General features: G+C 51.0%; 1 protein-coding gene across 1 annotated transcript in view; it reads right to left on the reverse strand.

The window, feature by feature from the left end:
• Window positions 1–1228: 1228 nt before the first annotated feature.
• The window catches only part of LOC141176379 (sterile alpha motif domain-containing protein 9-like), a 36201-nt gene continuing 17897 nt past the window's right edge, over window positions 1229–19532 (reverse strand). Inside the window, exons 2-4 of the mRNA XM_073660341.1 lie at window positions 7055–7114; window positions 6647–6704; window positions 1229–6146 (exon numbers count right to left, since the gene is read on the reverse strand). Coding sequence (XP_073516442.1) covers window positions 1456–6146; window positions 6647–6653 — 4698 coding nt within the window. The 5' untranslated portion in view covers window positions 6654–6704; window positions 7055–7114 and the 3' untranslated portion in view covers window positions 1229–1455. The remainder of the gene's footprint in view (window positions 6147–6646; window positions 6705–7054; window positions 7115–19532) is intronic.

Genomic DNA, 19532 nt, shown 5'->3' on the forward strand with positions numbered 1-19532 from the left:
ACCTCAGCAGTGTATGGAATGGCGGAGGAGTCTTCTGATCAGAGGGAGGATTCGTGGCCTCAGCACGATGGTGATCACTGCACACGTCTCTGCCGCGCTCATGCAGACATTACAGAACAAATAGTGAGCAAACGTTTGTGGCCTCCACAGTCACCAGACAGGACAGTGGGGTCACCTGAGGGGTCCGGAGTATGGATCTATCTGCCCGCACGAGGTGATATATCTGGAATGTGAACAAGGCCGGGCACATAGCTCCTGACCGTGGTAAGATCACACAGCCACTTCCATATACAGGAGGCCAAGAGCTGATCGTCTTCTCGCGTGAGCAGTCAGAAACCTCAGTTGCTGTTCTCAGTCCTCCTCCCTCCAGACTTCTCTGTCCTCCTTCTCCTCCTCTCTACAGAATCCTATCCTCTTCAGAATCCTGTGTTCTCTTCCTCCTCCCGTGTCCTCCTCCTTCCCCCCTGTCCTCCTTCTTCCAAAGTCATGTCCTCCACCCTTCATAGTCCTGTGTCCTCCTCCTCCCTCCAGACTCCCCTGTCCTACTCCCTGCAGACTTCTCTGTCCTCCTCCTCCCCTGTCCTCCCTCCAGGGTTGTGTGTCCTCCTCCTCCCTCCAGAGTTGTGTGTCCTACTCCCTCCAGACTCCTCGGTCCTGCTCCTCCTCCCTCCAAAGTTGTGTCCTCCTCCCTCATAGTCCTGTGTCCTCCTCCCTCCAGTGTCCTGTGTCCTCCTCTGTCCTCTTCACCAGACGTCTCAGTCCTCATCTTCCTCTGGCAGTGTCTTATTTCAGTCAACGATTGGCCATTGAAATTTAACAAGTGGGATCAGTCTCTCCCCTGTCCTCCTCAGGAGACCCCCATAAACATTAGAAGGTCAGCTGATCCTGCTGAAATCTGAAAGTTTCACCGAATTTTATCCCTAAAGAACCTTTCAAGCGTCGTCCACACTTGTACCCGGCACGAGACATCTCTAGAGCGGCTGGATACGTTATTCTAATGCAGCACTCCGCACTCCCTGCATAACCATGGATTGTTTATCAGGTGTCTGTCTCCTATTAGGCATATGTTTCTTAATAAGCATTTTGTCCTAATTTTGTCCCATTCTTGTGGCATAAATTATAATGAATTTGATGGGCCACAACGACGAGTAGAGCAAAAATATTGAGGCATTCGAAACAGCTTTAGAACAGAATTTTGGCAGAATCTGATTGATGAATTGTCCTCACCTTTCTGTTTTGATCACAAGACTTTATTTCAGCCGGGACCAGGAGCCCCTTCACTGCAGCTCAGCTTTTATTACAAGTATATAATGTCATTTGTTATACACAGGTACATCACCGCCAGAGGAGCGGTCTTTTACCGAGATAGAGTGGAGAACTTCCACCATAATAGAGGATGCGGAGGATAATATTACTGTCCACGTCTTCCTAAGCACATGATATTGTGGCCCCAGCTCAGGATTTGGTGTCAGTTTGCACCTGTATGTTATAAGCTACAAAGCCAATGAATGTGAACCCCAAAAAGAAGGTGACATTCTCATTGCCGTGCGGCACCGATGGGGCGTTCAACGGCAGGATCTCAATTTTGCTCTTCTTGCAATGTCCTTCTGCATACAGTCTTCCGTTCTCGGTCCAGCCGGGGACATTTGTCAGCATGCGATGCACACTATCAGACTTCATCAGGTCGTCATTGTCCCACTTCATGCGCTTTTCATTCAGTGGACCTGCGATGTGCTTCTCGATGGAGCTCCGGTGAATGATCTTCTTGAGGCCGTATCCCTTACCTAGAAAGAAGAGCACATTGGTTCTTTTCTTCCTTACTGGAACATTTTTGATTCTTCTCTCATGCAATACTCGTGCCATCTGCAGAGCATTGGCCAATATGTTGTCTTTATTGGCGTCCGGTTTATCATCGACTTTGTCATCTGGCCAGTACAGCAGGAAGGTGAGGAGGTAGGCGCTGGGCTGGAAGGTCTTCCTGGTGTGTAGAAACCTTTTACCGAGTTCACGGAGTTCCTGCAATGATAACAGGTTTGGAGATCCCGAACACACACATCCCAGCGCTATGTGGGACATGATGTAATTGGCCAGATCAGTGTCACCAAGCCCCTGACGGGTGATGTCCTCTGGGTACAGTGCGATGATATTCTCCAGCTTTTCACTGGATCGTTTTGTATTAGAATCAGACAATATGGACAGAATCGTGGCCACGCTTCCTCCTCCCAGCCTATAAATGCTCATCTTACGGACCAGCTGACTATTAACACCGGCTTCGGTGTTCCTCAGCAAAAACTCAGAGCTAAAGAACTTAGCGAAAACCTCAGTCTTCCTTAGCAGCCACTTTCTAGGATTGTTGACGTGTTCTTCTGTCTTGCTCAGCTGTACTTCATCTTCAATTTTCTCTAACTGGAAGTACCCCACATTATCTGCGATCCACTCCAACGCATTGTAGATATTTTGATAAAGTCCCTTTAGGCGGCTGTGATATTGAAACCACGGCTTCTCAATCTCCGCCGGTATATAATCTGTCAAAAGGTATTTCAGAAGTTCCATGTTTTCCTCCCCTCTGTTCTTGGAGAACACAAGCTGTGATGAAAGCATCTGTAACAATCGGCAGCCGACGTCAACTTCTCCGAAAAACGCAGAGTCGTTCATGCTGTCCATCTCAGTTTTTGCTGCATTTTCTGCTGCTCTGAAACACTCCATGGATTTAAGACTGTGTTCTATTAATTCGATCACATCCTCTGGAGTGAGGTCGTTTTTCTTCCGGTCTAGTGCCAAATTGAACCATCTCTTGTACACCTGACCTTCTGTGTGTAGTATGAAGGAATTACCTGGCAGTTGACACCTGGCCGTCTCTGCCCAGCTTTTCGCTTCCTCGAACTTCTCATGCATGTAATGCAAACGGGCCAGCTGCTGAGCAAAGAAGGCATCCTTGTCAAATTGCTTGTACGCGGCTTCTAGGAGCTTGATTGCCTTCTCAGGATTTTGTTCCACTTCACATACATGTTCAATCATGGGTGAGAAGAACGTATCCACGCTGTCACCTCGGCTCTTCCGGTAGCGCAGTAAAAACAAGTCTCTAATGAACTTTATGAAGTCATCTCGGCCAAATCTGTGCTGAAGTAATACTTTCTCGTCAAGGAGATCATTGGCGATGTCACTCTGAGGACGGATTGATGACAGCTGGTTCAACACTTCCTTAGCGATCAGAGGATGGATGATGTGGATGATGCTGATACAAGAATTCTTCTCCCTCAGCTCAATGAACAGGAGCCGCGCCTGCTCACTTCTAAAGAGGTAGCTCTTAAAATTACATTGCAATATTGCATTGTGCTGATCTTTGGTCATGACACCGAGGCCGAGGAAAGCCTCACAGTGCGAAACAGAAATGTAGGAATTCTGGACGTAGCAATTGAGCAGCGCAACGTATCTCAGGAGCCGAGTGATATCAGACGAGTGATCGATCCCTCGAAGAACGTTCTGCACAAAATCCTTCACATATTGTTCATCGAACTCATGGCTCATGAGGACAAAGGTGATTATGAACTCTTCTTTGGGAAACTCTTTCTCCAGCTCTGTCGCTTTTGTAGAGAACTCCTGCTTTTCCTTCTGGCTGAGCTTATGAGTGATGACAACTGTGTCGGATGCAGACGCTTTAAAGAAATCTTCTGGGACATTTGATCGTTTGCAGCTCAAGAGGATAAAACACGGTTCAGAATAAAGAATTTTCTTTACCGCCATAGCTTCTGTCAACTCGTGCCTCAGGTCATCCAGGTAGACTTCTTCACAGTCCTCTACCAGCAGCAGGACAGGCAGGCACAAGTTGGGGTCATTCTCTTCATACTCCCTGAACTTCACAGCGTGCTGACTAACTGTGGAAACAGGGCAAGATGACCCGACGATAGCACACCTTAAAATATTCCTGTTCTTCCACATGACTTGCCGCGCGACTGTACTCCCTCCACTCCCGGGATGGTGGAAAATTTTTATCATTGCGACTGGCAGCCGGACAGTTTTTTCATGCTGAATCCCGTGTAGAATATTCTGGACTTTGTTACATGCATCACGTTCAATAAAATTTCCACTCATTTTCTGTTCTGCGAGCCAGAGATGTTTCCAGCTGATTTTGCCTCCTCGATAGAACATCCCTTCAAGATCTTTCACCTCTTTCTTGTTCAGAAGATGAAGATTTTTATCACCGCATTCATTCACGCACAGGATTTCCAGCGAGTGCATTTTCTCCTCATCGGGCGTGTTAAGAACACAGACACCTTTGGATGACACTGGCAGATTTCTATAAGAGTTCCCAATGGGGAACATGCTCTCGACCGTAGCGTTAATGTGACTCAACTGTACCCCAACAATGCTCCTCTGCTCCAGGGTCTCCAGATTACATGATGCCTGGGCAAGGCTGGCCCATTCTTTGTAATATTCCTTGTTTTCTGCAATACAAATTATGTCTTCCATCCCGCTCATCAGGGCGTAGAAGCTGTGGAAAGTTTCCACAATGGGCTTCTCCACTGGTGACATCAGTAAAAACACCACAACATAGGTCCCTCTAGGGAAAAGCTCATCACAGATTAATGACAGTGCCTTCAACAGGTGTTTTTTCTTATTCTTGATCCAGGAATTTTCATCACAGGGCTCGTCACCTCCTCGGAAATTGCTTCGGCCATTACAGAATATCCAACTGGTTTGATCGAAGAGTCCAAGAGATTTTCTTAGTTCACTTTGGCTCATCCTACTGTCACTGGCATAATCTTTCAGGGAGTGGATGTTGGGGGCATGGTGTTCCTTGTATGTGGAGCACAGTCCGGACTCATCAGAGTTGGCATCAAAGTCAAATACACAGAAAATCTTTAGGCGCGTGAGGAAGTTGAGATTTGAAAGGGAAGTCGGTTGCCACTTGTTGGTGACCAGTATATACCAGATGGTGTCATCCATGTATTCTTTACCTCCAGTAAGGAGGTCTATTTTCTTGGTGATGTTTTCTGGGGTTGTTGTGTCACATAGTGGTATGGTTTCTGCCTTCTCTCTTCTTGCTTCCACTTCCGTCAGCCCTTGGACAAACTGCACCATGTCATCCTCAGGGACTGGCACGGATTTTGCACCAATTCTGCGGTAATATGTTTTCTTCTCCAGATTTACTTTGTTGCTTTTTTCATTGAACTTCGGTAAACTTGCTTGGAAAACTCGTCCCTTCACAGAACCAGAATCAGGCACCACATCCACCTCAACCACAAAGCGCTGATCTTTACAATCTTTATCGACCACTTCAATGAATTTGGGGGTGCGAATACAGGCTCTGGCCGCGTCGTGTTCTCCTTTATTAAGACATCTCTCGATATAGTCCAGTGCATCGACGTACACGTCCTGCTCCTTCACCGTAATTCCCATTATCTGCCCATGTGTACAGCGTTTGTCTTCCATGCTGTCCATCACTCCGAAATGTATTGTACCATTAGTCCTCACATTCATACAAGCACAAGCGAATCTGATCACCTCTGAGGCAAATTTTGCCTGAAGTCTGGTGCGGTCCAGCTTAGAGGCAGTAATGAGTGACTTGTACTCATGACACGGTGTGATCATGTCTTCTACTCCAGATTCTGGAGGAAGGACTTGGCCCTTCACATATTTAAAGTTCCCAACTTCTTTATTGAATGGGCGGAAAGTAGCCGGAGACACAGAGGATGAGAGCTGAGGCTGGCGGGCGATGTGGTCCGGATTGTTGCTCTTTTGAGTCTTCTCTGAGCTTTGCGTCTCATCCTTGGAAAGTTTCTGTGGAGAGCTCACAGGATCTGACTTTACGGGACTGGACTGGACTTCCTCGGGTTGAGAATAGACCGCACATGAGTTTCCTGACGCTCCAATTTCCTGTGGAATTTTTAGATATTTTTTGTCCTCGTCAGATCTTTGCTCCCCTTCCTTGGTGAGCAGCTCATCCCTCTTTTTTATCAGCAGTTTTATGGGACCATGTTTCATTCCAGTATTTATTAGGAACTTCTCATCTATTTCTTTGAGCACCGGCCCTGAGACTTCTTCCTCGTAGAGCTTGTCAACATACTTCTGGTTTATGGGTATGGACTGGAGCCAGTGCGAGACGTGCTGCTCGGTCCACTCATTCAGAGGCTTCGTCTTGTAATCTAAAGGAAGGAGAGACAAACTGAGTGTATAGACTAAAGGACAATCATCCAGATAAGAGTTACTGACTGGTGCTTAAAGGGAACCTGTCATGTCCCCAAATGGCATTAACCTACAGATATAGGTTTAATCTGCAGGTTAATAGCGTTCCAATACAGTCCGGCCGCCTTACTGAAAGCCCGGCTACCTGGTCCTCCCTGGAGCCGCCGACTTTCAGTTATAGAGGCGCGCACAGAGAGTCTACAGTCACCGGTCACAGCTTATGTACCTTGCCGGGTCTGTATTCTGCTGCATCGTTTCCATACGTAAAAAGCCGTAGAGAAAATGTGTCAATAGCGTATTGTGTGCATTAACCCTTAGGAACAGTGTGGATCATGAGTAAAGATTCTGTCTACAGAAGGCAGATCAGATGACAGGTACTGACCCCTCCCCCTCATTTACATACAGCGTCAGATGACATCAGTGTGAGGTTGGCCAATTACTATTGTGGTTCAGGACTTACCCGCCATCAGTGCAGGGTGCTGGCAGCCTAGTGGTCATCAGAGAAGGCACAAGAAAACCTGAGGGCAGAAAAGCAAGAGTCAGCGGAGGACTGTCAGTACAGTGTTACAGGGGGTGAAGCGCAAAGACAAAGCGGAAAATCCCACTAACTATACATGTACACCGCATCACCAATCAGTCACACTTCTAGGAAGAGGCTGTTAGTACAGGTGCTGCTGAGAGTTCACCCTTAAGGGGTAAAACCAGTGCCTCACACTTTTGCATCTGGAGGAATCCTGCACTTAGCAGTCAACTGTTGACAGGACACCATCAGCATTGTTCACCTCCTACAGTGGGACTGAACAATGTTGGGGCAACCCTTTAAAGCCCTCTTCCCAGTATAACGCTGCTAGGTTCATTCTGTACTTACTGTATATTGGAGATCAGCGGAGCCATCCCTTAGGACACATTAGTGACTGATTTTCACACCCTACAAAAGATGAGAGAGACTCTGTCAGCAAGAAAACACATTAGTACAAAATCTAGAATTGAGGGGGGGGGGGGGAGTATGACACACAGAACCGGTGAAAAAGAAGATTAAGACATCCAGAGCCAGATAAAAACAAGAATCGGACACCTAGAACTGGGGGAAAAAATATGACACCCAGAGCCGGGGGAAAAGAAGAATGCGGTACCTAGAACAGGGGAAAAAATGAATATGACACCCAGAACCAGGGAAAAAGAAGATTATGATGCCCAGAACAGGGAGAAAAAGGAGTAGGACACCCAGAACCAGGGAAAAAGAAGATTATGATGCCCAGAACAGGGAGAAAAAGGAGTAGGACACCCAGAACCAGGGAAAAAGAAGATTATGATGCCCAGAACAGGGAGAAAAAGGAGTAGGACACCAGAGAAAAAGAAGAATACATGCTCTACTCCACTTATCTCCTCTTCCCACAATCGTATACAAAATTTGTCCCGTGCATCCAACCTACTCTAGAACTCTCTACCTCAACACATCAGACTCTCGCCGACCGTGGAAACCTTCAAAAGGAACCTGAAGACGCACCTCATCCAACAAGCCTACCAACCTGCAGTAACCACCGCTCCACCATACCGCTCCACGACCAGCTCTACCCCCACCTACTGTATCCTCACCCATCCCCTGTAGACTGTGAGCCCTCGGGGGCAGGGTCTTCGCTCCACCATACCGCTGCACGACCAGCTCTACCCTCACCTACTGTATCGTCACCCATCCCCTGTAGACTGTGAGCCCTCGCGGGCAGGGTCCTCGCTCCACCATACCGCTGCACGACCAGCTCTTCCCTCACCTACTGTATCCTCACCCATCCCTTGTAGACTGTGAGGCCTTGTGGGCAGGGTCCTCGCCCCACCATACCGCTGCACGACCAGCTCTACCCTCACCTACTGTATCGTCACCCATCCCCTGTAGACTGTGAGCCCTCGCGGGCAGGGTCCTCACTCCACCATACCGCTGCACGACCAGCTCTACCCTCACCTACTGTATCCTCGCCCATCCCTTGTAGACTGTGAGCCCTCGCGGGCAGGGTCCTCGCCCCACCATACCGCTACACGACCAGCTCTATCCTCACCTACTGTATCCTCACCCATCCCTTGTAGACTGTGAGCCCTCGCGGGCAGGGTCCTCGCTCCACCATACCGCTGCACGACCAGCTCTGCCCTCACCTACTGTATCCTCACTCATCCCTAGTAGACTGTCAGCCCTCGCGGGCAGGGTCCTCACTCCACCATACCGCTGCACGACCAGCTCTACACTCACCTACTGTATCCTCACCCATCCCTTGTAGACTGTGAGCCCTCGCGGGCAGGGTCCTCACTCCAACATACCGCTGTACGACCAGCTCTACCCTCACCTACTGTATTCTCACCCATCCCCTGTAGACTGTGAGCCCTCGCGGGCAGGGTCCTCGCTCCACCATACCGCTGCACGACCAGCTCTACCCTCACCTACTGTATCCTCACCCATCCCTTGTAGACTGTCAGCCCTCGCGGGCAGGGTCCTCGCTCCACCATACCGCGGCACGATCAGCTCTGCCCTCACCTACTGTATCCTCACTCATCCCTAGTAGACTGTCAGCCCTCGCGGGCAGGGTCCTCACTCCACCATACCGCTCCACGACCAGCTCTACCCTCACCTACTGTATCCTCACCCATCCCTTGTAGACTATGAGCCCTCGCGGGCAGGGTCCTCGCTCCAACATACCGCTGTACGACCAGCTCTACCCTCACCTACTGTATTCTCACCCATCCCCTGTAGACTGTGAGCCCTCGCGGGCAGGGTCCTCGCTCCACCATACCGCTGCACGACCAGCTCTACCCTCACCTACTGTATCCTCACCCATCCCTTGTAGACTGTGAGCCCTCGCGGGCAGGGTCCTCGCTCCACCATACCGCTGCACGACCAGCTCTACCCTCACCTACTGTATTCTCACCCATCCCCTGTAGACTGTGAGCCCTCGCGGGCAGGGTCCTCGCTCCACCATACCGCTGTACGACCAGCTCTACCCTCACCTACTGTATCCTCACCCATCCCTTGTAGACTGTGAGCTCTCGCGGGCAGGGTCCTCACTCCACCATACCGCTCCACGACCAGCTCTACCCTCACCTACTGTATCCTCACCCATCCCTTGTAGACTGTGAGCTCTCGCGGGCAGGGTCCTCACTCCACCATACCGCTGCACGACCAGCTCTACCCTCACCTACTGTATCCTCACCCATCCCTTGTAGACTGTGAGCCCTCGCGGGAAGGGTCCTCGCTCCACCATACCGCTGCACGACCAGCTCTACCCTCACCTACTGTATTCTCACCCATCCTCTGTAGACTGTGAGCCCTCGCGGGCAGGGTCCTCGCTCCACCATACCGCTGTACGACCAGCTCTACCCTCACCTACTGTATCCTCACCCATCCCCTGTAGACTGTGAGCTCTCGCGGGCAGGATCCTCGCCCCACCATACCGCTGCACGACCAGCTCTACCCTCACCTACTGTATCCTCACCCATCCCTTGTAGACTGTGAGCCCTCGCGGGCAGGGTCCTCTCTCCACCATACCGCTGCACGACCAGCTCTACCCCCACCTACTGTATCCTCACCCATCCCTTGTAGACTGTGAGCCCTCGCGGGCAGGGTCCTCACTCCACCATACCGCTGCACGACCAGCTCTACCCTCACCTACTGTATCCTCACTCATCCCTAGTAGACTGTGAGTCCTCGCGGGCAGGGTCCTCGCCCCACCATACCGCTGTACGACCAGCTCTACCCTCACCTACTGTATCCTCACCCATCCCTTGTAGACTGTGATCCCTCGCGGGCAGGGTCCTCACTCCACCATACCGCTGTACGACCAGCTCTACCCTCATCTACTGTATCCTCACCCATCCCCTGTAGACTGTGAGCCCTCGCGGGCAGGGTCCTCGCTCCACCATACCGCTGCACGACCAGCTCTACCCTCACCTACTGTATCCTCACCCATCCCTTGTAGACTGTGAGCCCTCGCGGGCAGGGTCCTCGCTCCACCATACCACTGCACGACCAGCTCTACCCTCACCTACTGTATCCTCACCCATCCCCTGTAGACTGTGAGCCCTCGCGGGCAGGGTCCTCGCTCCACCATACCGCTGCACGACCAGCTCTACCCTCATCTATTGTATCCTCACCCATCCCTTGTAGACTGTGAGCCCTCGGGGGCAGGGTCCTCGCTCCACCATACCGCTGCACGATCAGCTCTACCCTCACCTACTGTATCCTCACCCATCCCTTGTAGACTGTGAGCCCTCGGGGGCAGGGTCCTCGCTCCACCATACCGCTGCACGATCAGCTCTACCCTCACCTACTGTATCCTCACCCATCCCTTGTAGACTGTGAGCCCTCGGGGGCAGGGACCTCGTTCCACCATACCGCTGCACGACCAGCTCTACCCTCATCTACTGTATCCTCACCCATCCCCTGTAGACTGTGAGCCCTCGCGGGCAGGATCCTCGCTCCTCCTGTACCTGTTGCTGTTACGTTTTGTTCAAGATTATTTTAATTGTTTTTGTATGTATACCCCTTTTTCACATGTAAAGCGCCATGGAATAAATGGCGCTATAATAATAAATAATAATAATAATACGACACCCAGAACCAGGAGCAAAAAGGATTAAGACACACAGAACCAGGGAAAAAGGAGTAGGACACCCAGAACCTGAGGAAAAGAATATGACACCTAGAACCAGGAGAAAAAGGAGTAGGACACCCAGAACCGGGAGAAAAGTAGAATATGACACCCAGAACAGGGATAAAAAGCAGTAGGACACCCAGAACCAGGGGAAAAGAAGAATATGACACCCAGAACCAGGAGAAAAAGGAGTAGGACACCCAGAACCAGGAAAAAAATAGAATATGACACCCAAAACCAGGGGAAAAGAAGAATATGACACCCAGAACCAGGGGAAAAGAAGAATATGACACCCAGAACCAGGGGAAAAAGGAGCAGGACACCCAGAACCAGGGAAAAAGTAGAATATGACTCTGAAAAAAACAGGGGAAAAGAAGAATATAACTCCCAGAACCAGGAGAAAAATGAGCAGGACACCCAGTACCAGGGGAAAAAATAATATGACACCCAGTACCAGGGGAAAAGTAGAATATGACATCTAGAACCAGGAGAAAAAGGAGTAGGACACCCAGAACCGGGAGAAAAGTAGAATATGACACCCAGAATCATGGGAAAAGAAGAATATGACTCCCAGAACAGGGATAAAAAGGAGTAGGACACCCAGAACCAGGGGAAAAGAAGAATATGACACCCAGAACCAGGAGAAAAGAAGATTATGATGCCCAGAACAGGGAGAAAAAGGAGTAGGACACCCAGAACCAGGGAAAAAGAAGATTATGATGCCCAGAACAGGGAGAAAAAGGAGTAGGACACCCAGAACCAGGGAAAAAGAAGATTATGATGCCCAGAACAGGGAGAAAAAGGAGTAGGACACCCAGAACCAGGGAAAAAGAAGATTATGATGCCCAGAACAGGGAGAAAAAGGAGTAGGACACCCAGAACCAGGGAAAAAGTAGAATATGATGCCCAGAACAGGGAGAAAAAGGAGTAGGACACCCAGAACCAGGGAAAAAGAAGATTATGATGCCCAGAACAGGGAGAAAAAGGAGTAGGACACCCAGAACCAGGGAAAAAGTAGAATATGATGCCCAGAACAGGGAGAAAAAGGAGTAGGACACCCAGAACCAGGGAAAAAGAAGATTATGATGCCCAAAACAGGGAGAAAAAGGAGTAGGACACCCAGAACCAGGGAAAAAGAAGATTATGATGCCCAGAACAGGGAGAAAAAGGAGTAGGACACCCAGAACCAGGGAAAAAGAAGATTATGATGCCCAGAACAGGGAGAAAAAGGAGTAGGACACCCAGAACCAGAGAAAAAGAAGATTATGATGCCCAGAACAGGGAGAAAAAGGAGTAGGACACCAGAGAAAAAGAAGAATACATGCTCTACTCCACTTATCTCCTCTTCCCACAATCGTATACAAAATTTGTCCCGTGCATCCCACCTACTCTAGAACTCTCTACCTCAACACATCAGACTCTCGCCGACCGTGGAAACCTTCAAAAGGAACCTGAAGACGCACCTCATCCAACAAGCCTACCAACCTGCAGTAACCACCGCTCCACCATACCGCTCCACGACCAGCTCTACCCCCACCTACTGTATCCTCACCCATCCCCTGTAGACTATGAGCCCTCGGGGGCAGGGTCTTCGCTCCACCATACCGCTGCACGACCAGCTCTACCCTCACCTACTGTATCGTCACCCATCCCCTGTAGACTGTGAGCCCTCGCGGGCAGGGTCCTCGCTCCACCATACCGCTGCACGACCAGCTCTACCCTCACCTACTGTATACTCACCCATCCCTTGTAGACTGTGAGGCCTCGTGGGCAGGGTCCTCGCCCCACCATACCGCTGCACGACCAGCACTACCCTCACCTACTGTATCATCACCCATCCCCTGTAGACTGTGAGCCGTCGCGGGCAGGGTCCTCGCCCCACCATACCGCTGCACGACCAGCTCTACCCTCACCTACTGTATCCTCACCCATCCCTTGTAGACTGTGAGCCCTCGCGGGCAGGGTGCTCGCCCCACCATACCGCTGCACGACCAGCTCTACCCTCACCTACTGTATCGTCACCCATCCCCTGTAGACTGTGAGCCCTCGCGGGCAAGGTCCTCACTCCACCATACCGCTGCACGACCAGCTCTACCCTCACCTACTGTATCCTCGCCCATCCCTTGTAGACTGTGAGCCCTCGCGGGCAGGGTCCTCGCCCCACCATACCGCTACACGACCAGCTCTATCCTCACCTACTGTATCCTCACCCATCCCTTGTAGACTGTGAGCCCTCGCGGGCAGGGTCCTCGCTCCACCATACCGCTCCACGACCAGCTCTACCCTCACCTACTGTATCCTCACCCATCCCTAGTAGACTGTGAGCCCTCGCGGGCAGGGTCCTCGCCCCACCATACCGCTCCACGACCAGCTCTGCCCTCACCTACTGTATCCTCACCCATCCCTTGTAGACTGTGAGCCCTCGCGGGCAGGGTCCTCGCTCCACCATACCCCTGCACGACCAGCTCTACCCTCACCTACTGTATCCTCACCCATCCCTAGTAGACTGTGAGCCCTCGCGGGCAGGGTCCTCGCCCCACCATACCGCTCCACGACCAGCTCTGCCCTCACCTACTGTATGCTCACCCATCCCTTGTAGACTGTGAGCCCTCGCGGGCAGGGTCCTCACTCCACCATACCGCTGCACGACCAGCTCTGCCCTCACCTACTGTATCCTCACCCATCCCTTGTAGACTGTGAGCCCTCGCGGGCAGGGTCCTCACTCCACCATACCGCTGTACGACCAGCTCTACCCTCACCTACTGTATTCTCACCCATCCCCTGTAGACTGTGAGCCCTCGCGGGCAGGGTCCTCGCTCCACCATACCGCTGCACGACCAGCTCTACCCTCACCTACTGTATCCTCACCCATCCCTTGTAGACTGTCAGCCCTCACGGGCAGGGTCCTCGCTCCACCATACCGCGGCACGACCAGCTCTGCCCTCACCTACTGTATCCTCACTCATCCCTAGTAGACTGTCAGCCCTCGCGGGCAGGGTCCTCACTCCACCATACAGCTCCACGACCAGCTCTACCCTCACCTACTGTATCCTCACCCATCCCTTGTAGACTGTCAGCCCTCGCAGGCAGGGTCCTCGCCCCACCATACCGCTGCACGACCAGCTCTGCCCTCACCTACTGTATCCTCACCCATCCCTTGTAGACTATGAGCCCTCGCGGGCAGGGTCCTCGCTCCACCATACCGCTGTACGACCAGCTCTACCCTCACCTACTGTATTCTCACCCATCCCCTGTAGACTGTGAGCCCTCGCGGGCAGGGTCCTCACTCCACCATACCGCTGCACGACCAGCTCTACCCTCACCTACTGTATCCTTACCCATCCCTTGTAGACTGTCAGCCCTCGCGGGCAGGGTCCTCGCTCCACCATACCGCTGCACGACCAGCTCTGCCCTCACCTACTGTATCCTCACTCATCCCTAGTAGACTGTCAGCCCTCGCGGGCAGGGTCCTCACTCCACCATACCGCTCCACGACCAGCTCTACCCTCACCTACTGTATCCTCACCCATCCCTTGTAGACTATGAGCCCTCGCGGGCAGGGTCCTCGCTCCAACATACCGCTGTACGACCAGCTCTACCCTCACCTACTGTATTCTCACCCATCCCCTGTAGACTGTGAGCCCTCGCGGGCAGGGTCCTCGCTCCACCATACCGCTGCACGACCAGCTCTACCCTCACCTACTGTATCCTCACCCATCCCTTGTAGACTGTGAGCCCTCGCGGGAAGGGTCCTCGCTCCACCATACCGCTGCACGACCAGCTCTACCCTCACCTACTGTATTCTCACCCATCCCCTGTAGACTGTGAGCCCTCGCGGGCAGGGTCCTCGCTCCACCATACCGCTGTACGACCAGCTCTACCCTCACCTACTGTATCCTCACCCATCCCTTGTAGACTGTGAGCTCTCGCGGGCAGGGTCCTCACTCCACCATACCGCTCCACGACCAGCTCTACCCTCACCTACTGTATCCTCACCCATCCCTTGTAGACTGTGAGCTCTCGCGGGCAGGGTCCTCACTCCACCATACCGCTGCACGACCAGCTCTACCCTCACCTACTGTATCCTCACCCATCCCTTGTAGACTGTGAGCCCTCGCGGGAAGGGTCCTCGCTCCACCATACCGCTGCACGACCAGCTCTACCCTCACCTACTGTATTCTCACCCATCCTCTGTAGACTGTGAGCCCTCGCGGGCAGGGTCCTCGCTCCACCATACCGCTGTACGACCAGCTCTACCCTCACCTACTGTATCCTCACCCATCCCCTGTAGACTGTGAGCTCTCGCGGGCAGGATCCTCGCCCCACCATACCGCTGCACGACCAGCTCTACCCTCACCTACTGTATCCTCACCCATCCCCTGTAGACTGTGAGCCCTCGCGGGCAGGGTCCTCGCTCCACCATACCACTGCACGACCAGCTCTACCCTCACCTACTGTATCCTCACCCATCCCCTGTAGACTGTGAGCCCTCGCGGGCAGGGTCCTCGCTCCACCATACCGCTGCACGATCAGCTCTACCCTCACCTACTGTATCCTCACCCATCCCTTGTAGACTGTGAGCCCTCGCGGGCAGGGTCCTCGCTCCACCATACCACTGCACGACCAGCTCTACCCTCACCTACTGTATCCTCACCCATCCCCTGTAGACTGTGAGCCCTCGCGGGCAGGGTCCTCGCTCCACCATACCGCTGCACGATCAGCTCTACCCTCACCTACTGTATCCTCACCCATCCCCTATAGACTGTGAGCCCTCGCGGGCAGGGTCCTCGCTCCACCATACCACTGCACGACCAGCTCTACCCTCACCTACTGTATCCTCACCCATCCCCTGTAGACTGTGAGCCCTCGCGGGCAGGGTCCTCGCTCCACCATACCGCTGCACGATCAGCTCTACCCTCACCTACTGTATCCTCACCCATCCCTTGTAGACTGTGAGCCCTCGGGGGCATAGTCCTCGCTCCACCATACCGCTGCACGACCAGCTCTACCCTCACCTACTGTATTCTCACCCATCCCTTGTAGATTGTGAGCCCTCGCGGGCAGGGTCCTCGCTCCACCATACCGCTGCATGACCAGCTCTACCCTCACCTACTGTATACTCACCCATCCCCTGTAGACTGTGAGCCCTCGCGGGCAGGGTCCTCGCTCCACCATACCGCTGCATGACCAGCTCTCCCCTCACCTACTGTATTCTCACCCATCCCTTGTAGACTGTGAGCCCTCGCGGGCAGGGTCCTCGCTCCACCATACCGCTGCACGACCAGCCCTACCACCCTACTGTATCCTCACCCATCCCTTGTAGACTGTGAGCCCTCGCGGGCAGGGTCCTCGCTCCTCCTGTACCTGTTGCTGTCACGTTTTGTTCAAGATTATTTTAATTGTTTTTGTATGTATACCCCTTTTTCACATGTAAAGCGCCATGGAATAAATGGCGCTATAATAATAAATAATAAATAATAATACGACACCCAGAACCAGGAGCAAAAAGGATTAAGATACACAGAACCAGGGAAAAAGGAGTAGGACACCCAGAACCTGAGGAAAAGAATATGACACCTAGAACCAGGAGAAAAAGGAGTAGGACACCCAGAACCGGGAGTAAAGTAGAATATGACACCCAGAACAGGGATAAAAAGCAGTAGGACACCCAGAACCAGGGGAAAAGAAGAATATGACACCCAGAACCAGGAGAAAAAGGAGTAGGACACCCAGAACCAGGAAAAAAATAGAATATGACACCCAAAACCAGGGGAAAAGAAGAATATGACACCCAGAACCAGGGGAAAAGAAGAATATGACACCCAGAACCAGGGGAAAAGAAGAATATGACACCCAGAACCAGGAGAAAAGAAGAATATGACACCCAGAACCAGGAGAAAAAGGAGTAGGACACCCAGAACCAGGAAAAAAATAGAATATGACACCCAAAACCAGGGGAAAAGAAGAATATGACACCCAGAACCAGGGGGAAAGAAGAATATGACACCCAGAACCAGGGGAAAAAGGAGCAGGACACCCAGAACCAGGGAAATAGTAGAATATGACTCTGAAAAAAACAGGGGAAAAGAAGAATATAACTCCCAGAACCAGGAGAAAAAGGAGCAGGACACCCAGTACCAGGGGAAAAAAGAATATGACACCCAGTACCAGGGGAAAAGTAGAATATGACATCTAGAACCAGGAGAAAAAGGAGTAGGACACCCAGAACCGGGAGAAAAGTAGAATATGACACCCAGAATCATGGGAAAAGAAGAATATGACTCCCAGAACAGGGATAAAAAGGAGTAGGACACCCATAACCAGGGGAAAAGAAGAATATGACACCCAGAACCAGGGGAAAAGAAGAATATGACACCCAGAACCGGGAGAAAAAAGAGCAGGACACCCAGTACCAGGGTAAAAGAAGGATATAACACCTAGAACCAGGAGAAAAAGAAGGAGGACTCCCAGAAAAAGTAGAATATGACACCCAGAACAGGGATAAAAAGGAGTAGGACACCCAGAACCAGGGGAAAAGAAGAATATGACAACCAGAACCAGGGGAAAAGAAGAATAGGACAACCAGAACTAGGGGAAAAAGGAGCAGGACACCCAGAACCAGAGGAAAATAAGACTACGACACCCAGAACTGCGAAAAAAAGGAGTAGGACACCTATAACCAGGAAAAAGAAGAATACAACACTCAGAACCAGGAGAAAAAGGAGTAGGACACCCAGAACCAGGGAACAAGGAGAATATGACACCCAGAACCAGGGAAAAAAGGAGAATATGACAACCAGAACCAGGGAAAAAGTAGAATATGACACCCAGAAACAGGGGAAACCAAGAAAATGACACCCAGAACTGGGATAAAAAGGAGTAGGACACCCAGAACCAGGAAAAAAGTAGAATATGACACCCAAAACCAGGGGAAAATAAGAATATGACATCTAGAACTAGGAGAAAAAGAAGCAGGACACCCAGAACCAGGATAAAAGAAGAACACGACACCCAGAACCAGGAGACAAAGGAGCAGGACACCCAGAACCAGAGTAAAAGAAGAATATGACACCCAGAACCAGGAGAAAAGAAGAATATGACACCCAGAACCAGGGGAAAAAGGAGTAGGACACCTAGAACTGGGAAAAAAGAATATGACACCCAGAACCAGGGAAAAAAAGGAGTTATTACACCTACAACCAGGAAAAAGAAGAATACGACACCTAGAATCGGGAGAAAAAGGAGTAGGACACCCAGAACCAGGGAAAAAGGAGAATATGACACCCAGAACCAGGGGAAAAGAAGAATATGACACCCTGAACCGGGAGAAAACTGAGTAGGACACCTAGAACCAAGGAAGAAGTAGATTATGACACCCAAAATCAGGGGAAAAGAAGAATATGACACCTAGAACCAGGGAAAAGGGAGAATGTGACACCCAGAACCAGGGGAAAAGTAGAATATGACACGCAGAAACAAGGGAAAAGAAGAATACGACACCCAGAACCAGGAGAAAAAAAGAGTAGGACACACAGAACCGGGAGAAAAAGGAGTAGGACACCCAGAACCAGAGAAAAAGTAGAATATGTCACCCAGAACCAGGGGAAAAGAAGAGTATGACACCCTGAACCAGGTGAAAAAGCAATAGGACACCGAGAACCAGGGAAAAGGTAGAATATGACACTCAAAACCAGGAGAAAAGAAGAATATGACACCCAGAACCAGGAGAAAAATGAGTAGGACACCTAGAACTGGGAAAAAAGAATATGGCACCCAGAACCAGGGAAAAAAGGAGTTATTACACCTACAACCAGGAAAAAGAAGAATATGACACCCAGAACCGGAAGAAAAAGGAGTAGGACACCCAGAACCAGGGGAAAATAAGACTACGACACCCAGAACTGCGAAAAAAAGGAGTAAGACACCTATAATCAGAAAAAGAAGAATACGACACTCATAACCATGAGAAAAAGGAGTAGGACACCCAGAATCAGGGAAAAAGGAGAATATGACACCCAGAACCAGGGGAAAAGAAGAATACGACACCCAGAACTAGGGGAAAAGAAGAATATGACACCCTGAACCAGGGGAAAAGAAGAATACGACAACCAGAACCAGGTGAAAAAGCAGTAGGACACCCAGAACCTGGGAAAAGGTAGAATATGACACTCAAAACCAGGAGAAAAAGGAGTAGGACACCTAGAACTGGGAAAAAAAGAATATGACACTTAGAACCAGGGAAAAAAAGGAGTTATTACACCTACAACCAGGAAAAAGAAGAATATGACACCTAGGACCGGGAGAAAAAGGAGTAGGACACCCAGAACCAGGGAAAAAGGAGAATATGACACCCAGAACCAGGGGAAAAGAAGAATATGACACCTTGAACCGGGAGAAAAAGGAGTAGGACACCCAGAACCAGGGGAGAATAAGACTACGACACCCAGAACTGCGAAAAAAAGGAGTAAGACACCTATAACCAGGAAAAAGAAGAATACGACACTCAGAACCAGGAGAAAAAGGAGTAGGACACCCAGAACCAGGAAACAAGGAGAATATGACACCCAGAACCAGGGGAAAAGAAGAATACGACACCTTGAACCGGGAGAAAAAGGAGTAGGACACCCAGAACCAGGGGAAAAAGGAGTAGGACACCCAGAACCGGGAGAAAAGTAGAATATGACACCCAGAACAGGGCTAAAAAGCAGTAGG

The sequence above is a fragment of the Phyllobates terribilis genome, unplaced genomic scaffold, assembly GCF_046119375.1.
Source record: "Phyllobates terribilis strain yellow unplaced genomic scaffold, ASM4611937v1 Scaffold_25__1_contigs__length_18738178, whole genome shotgun sequence".
Classification (NCBI taxonomy): Eukaryota; Metazoa; Chordata; class Amphibia; order Anura; family Dendrobatidae; genus Phyllobates; species Phyllobates terribilis.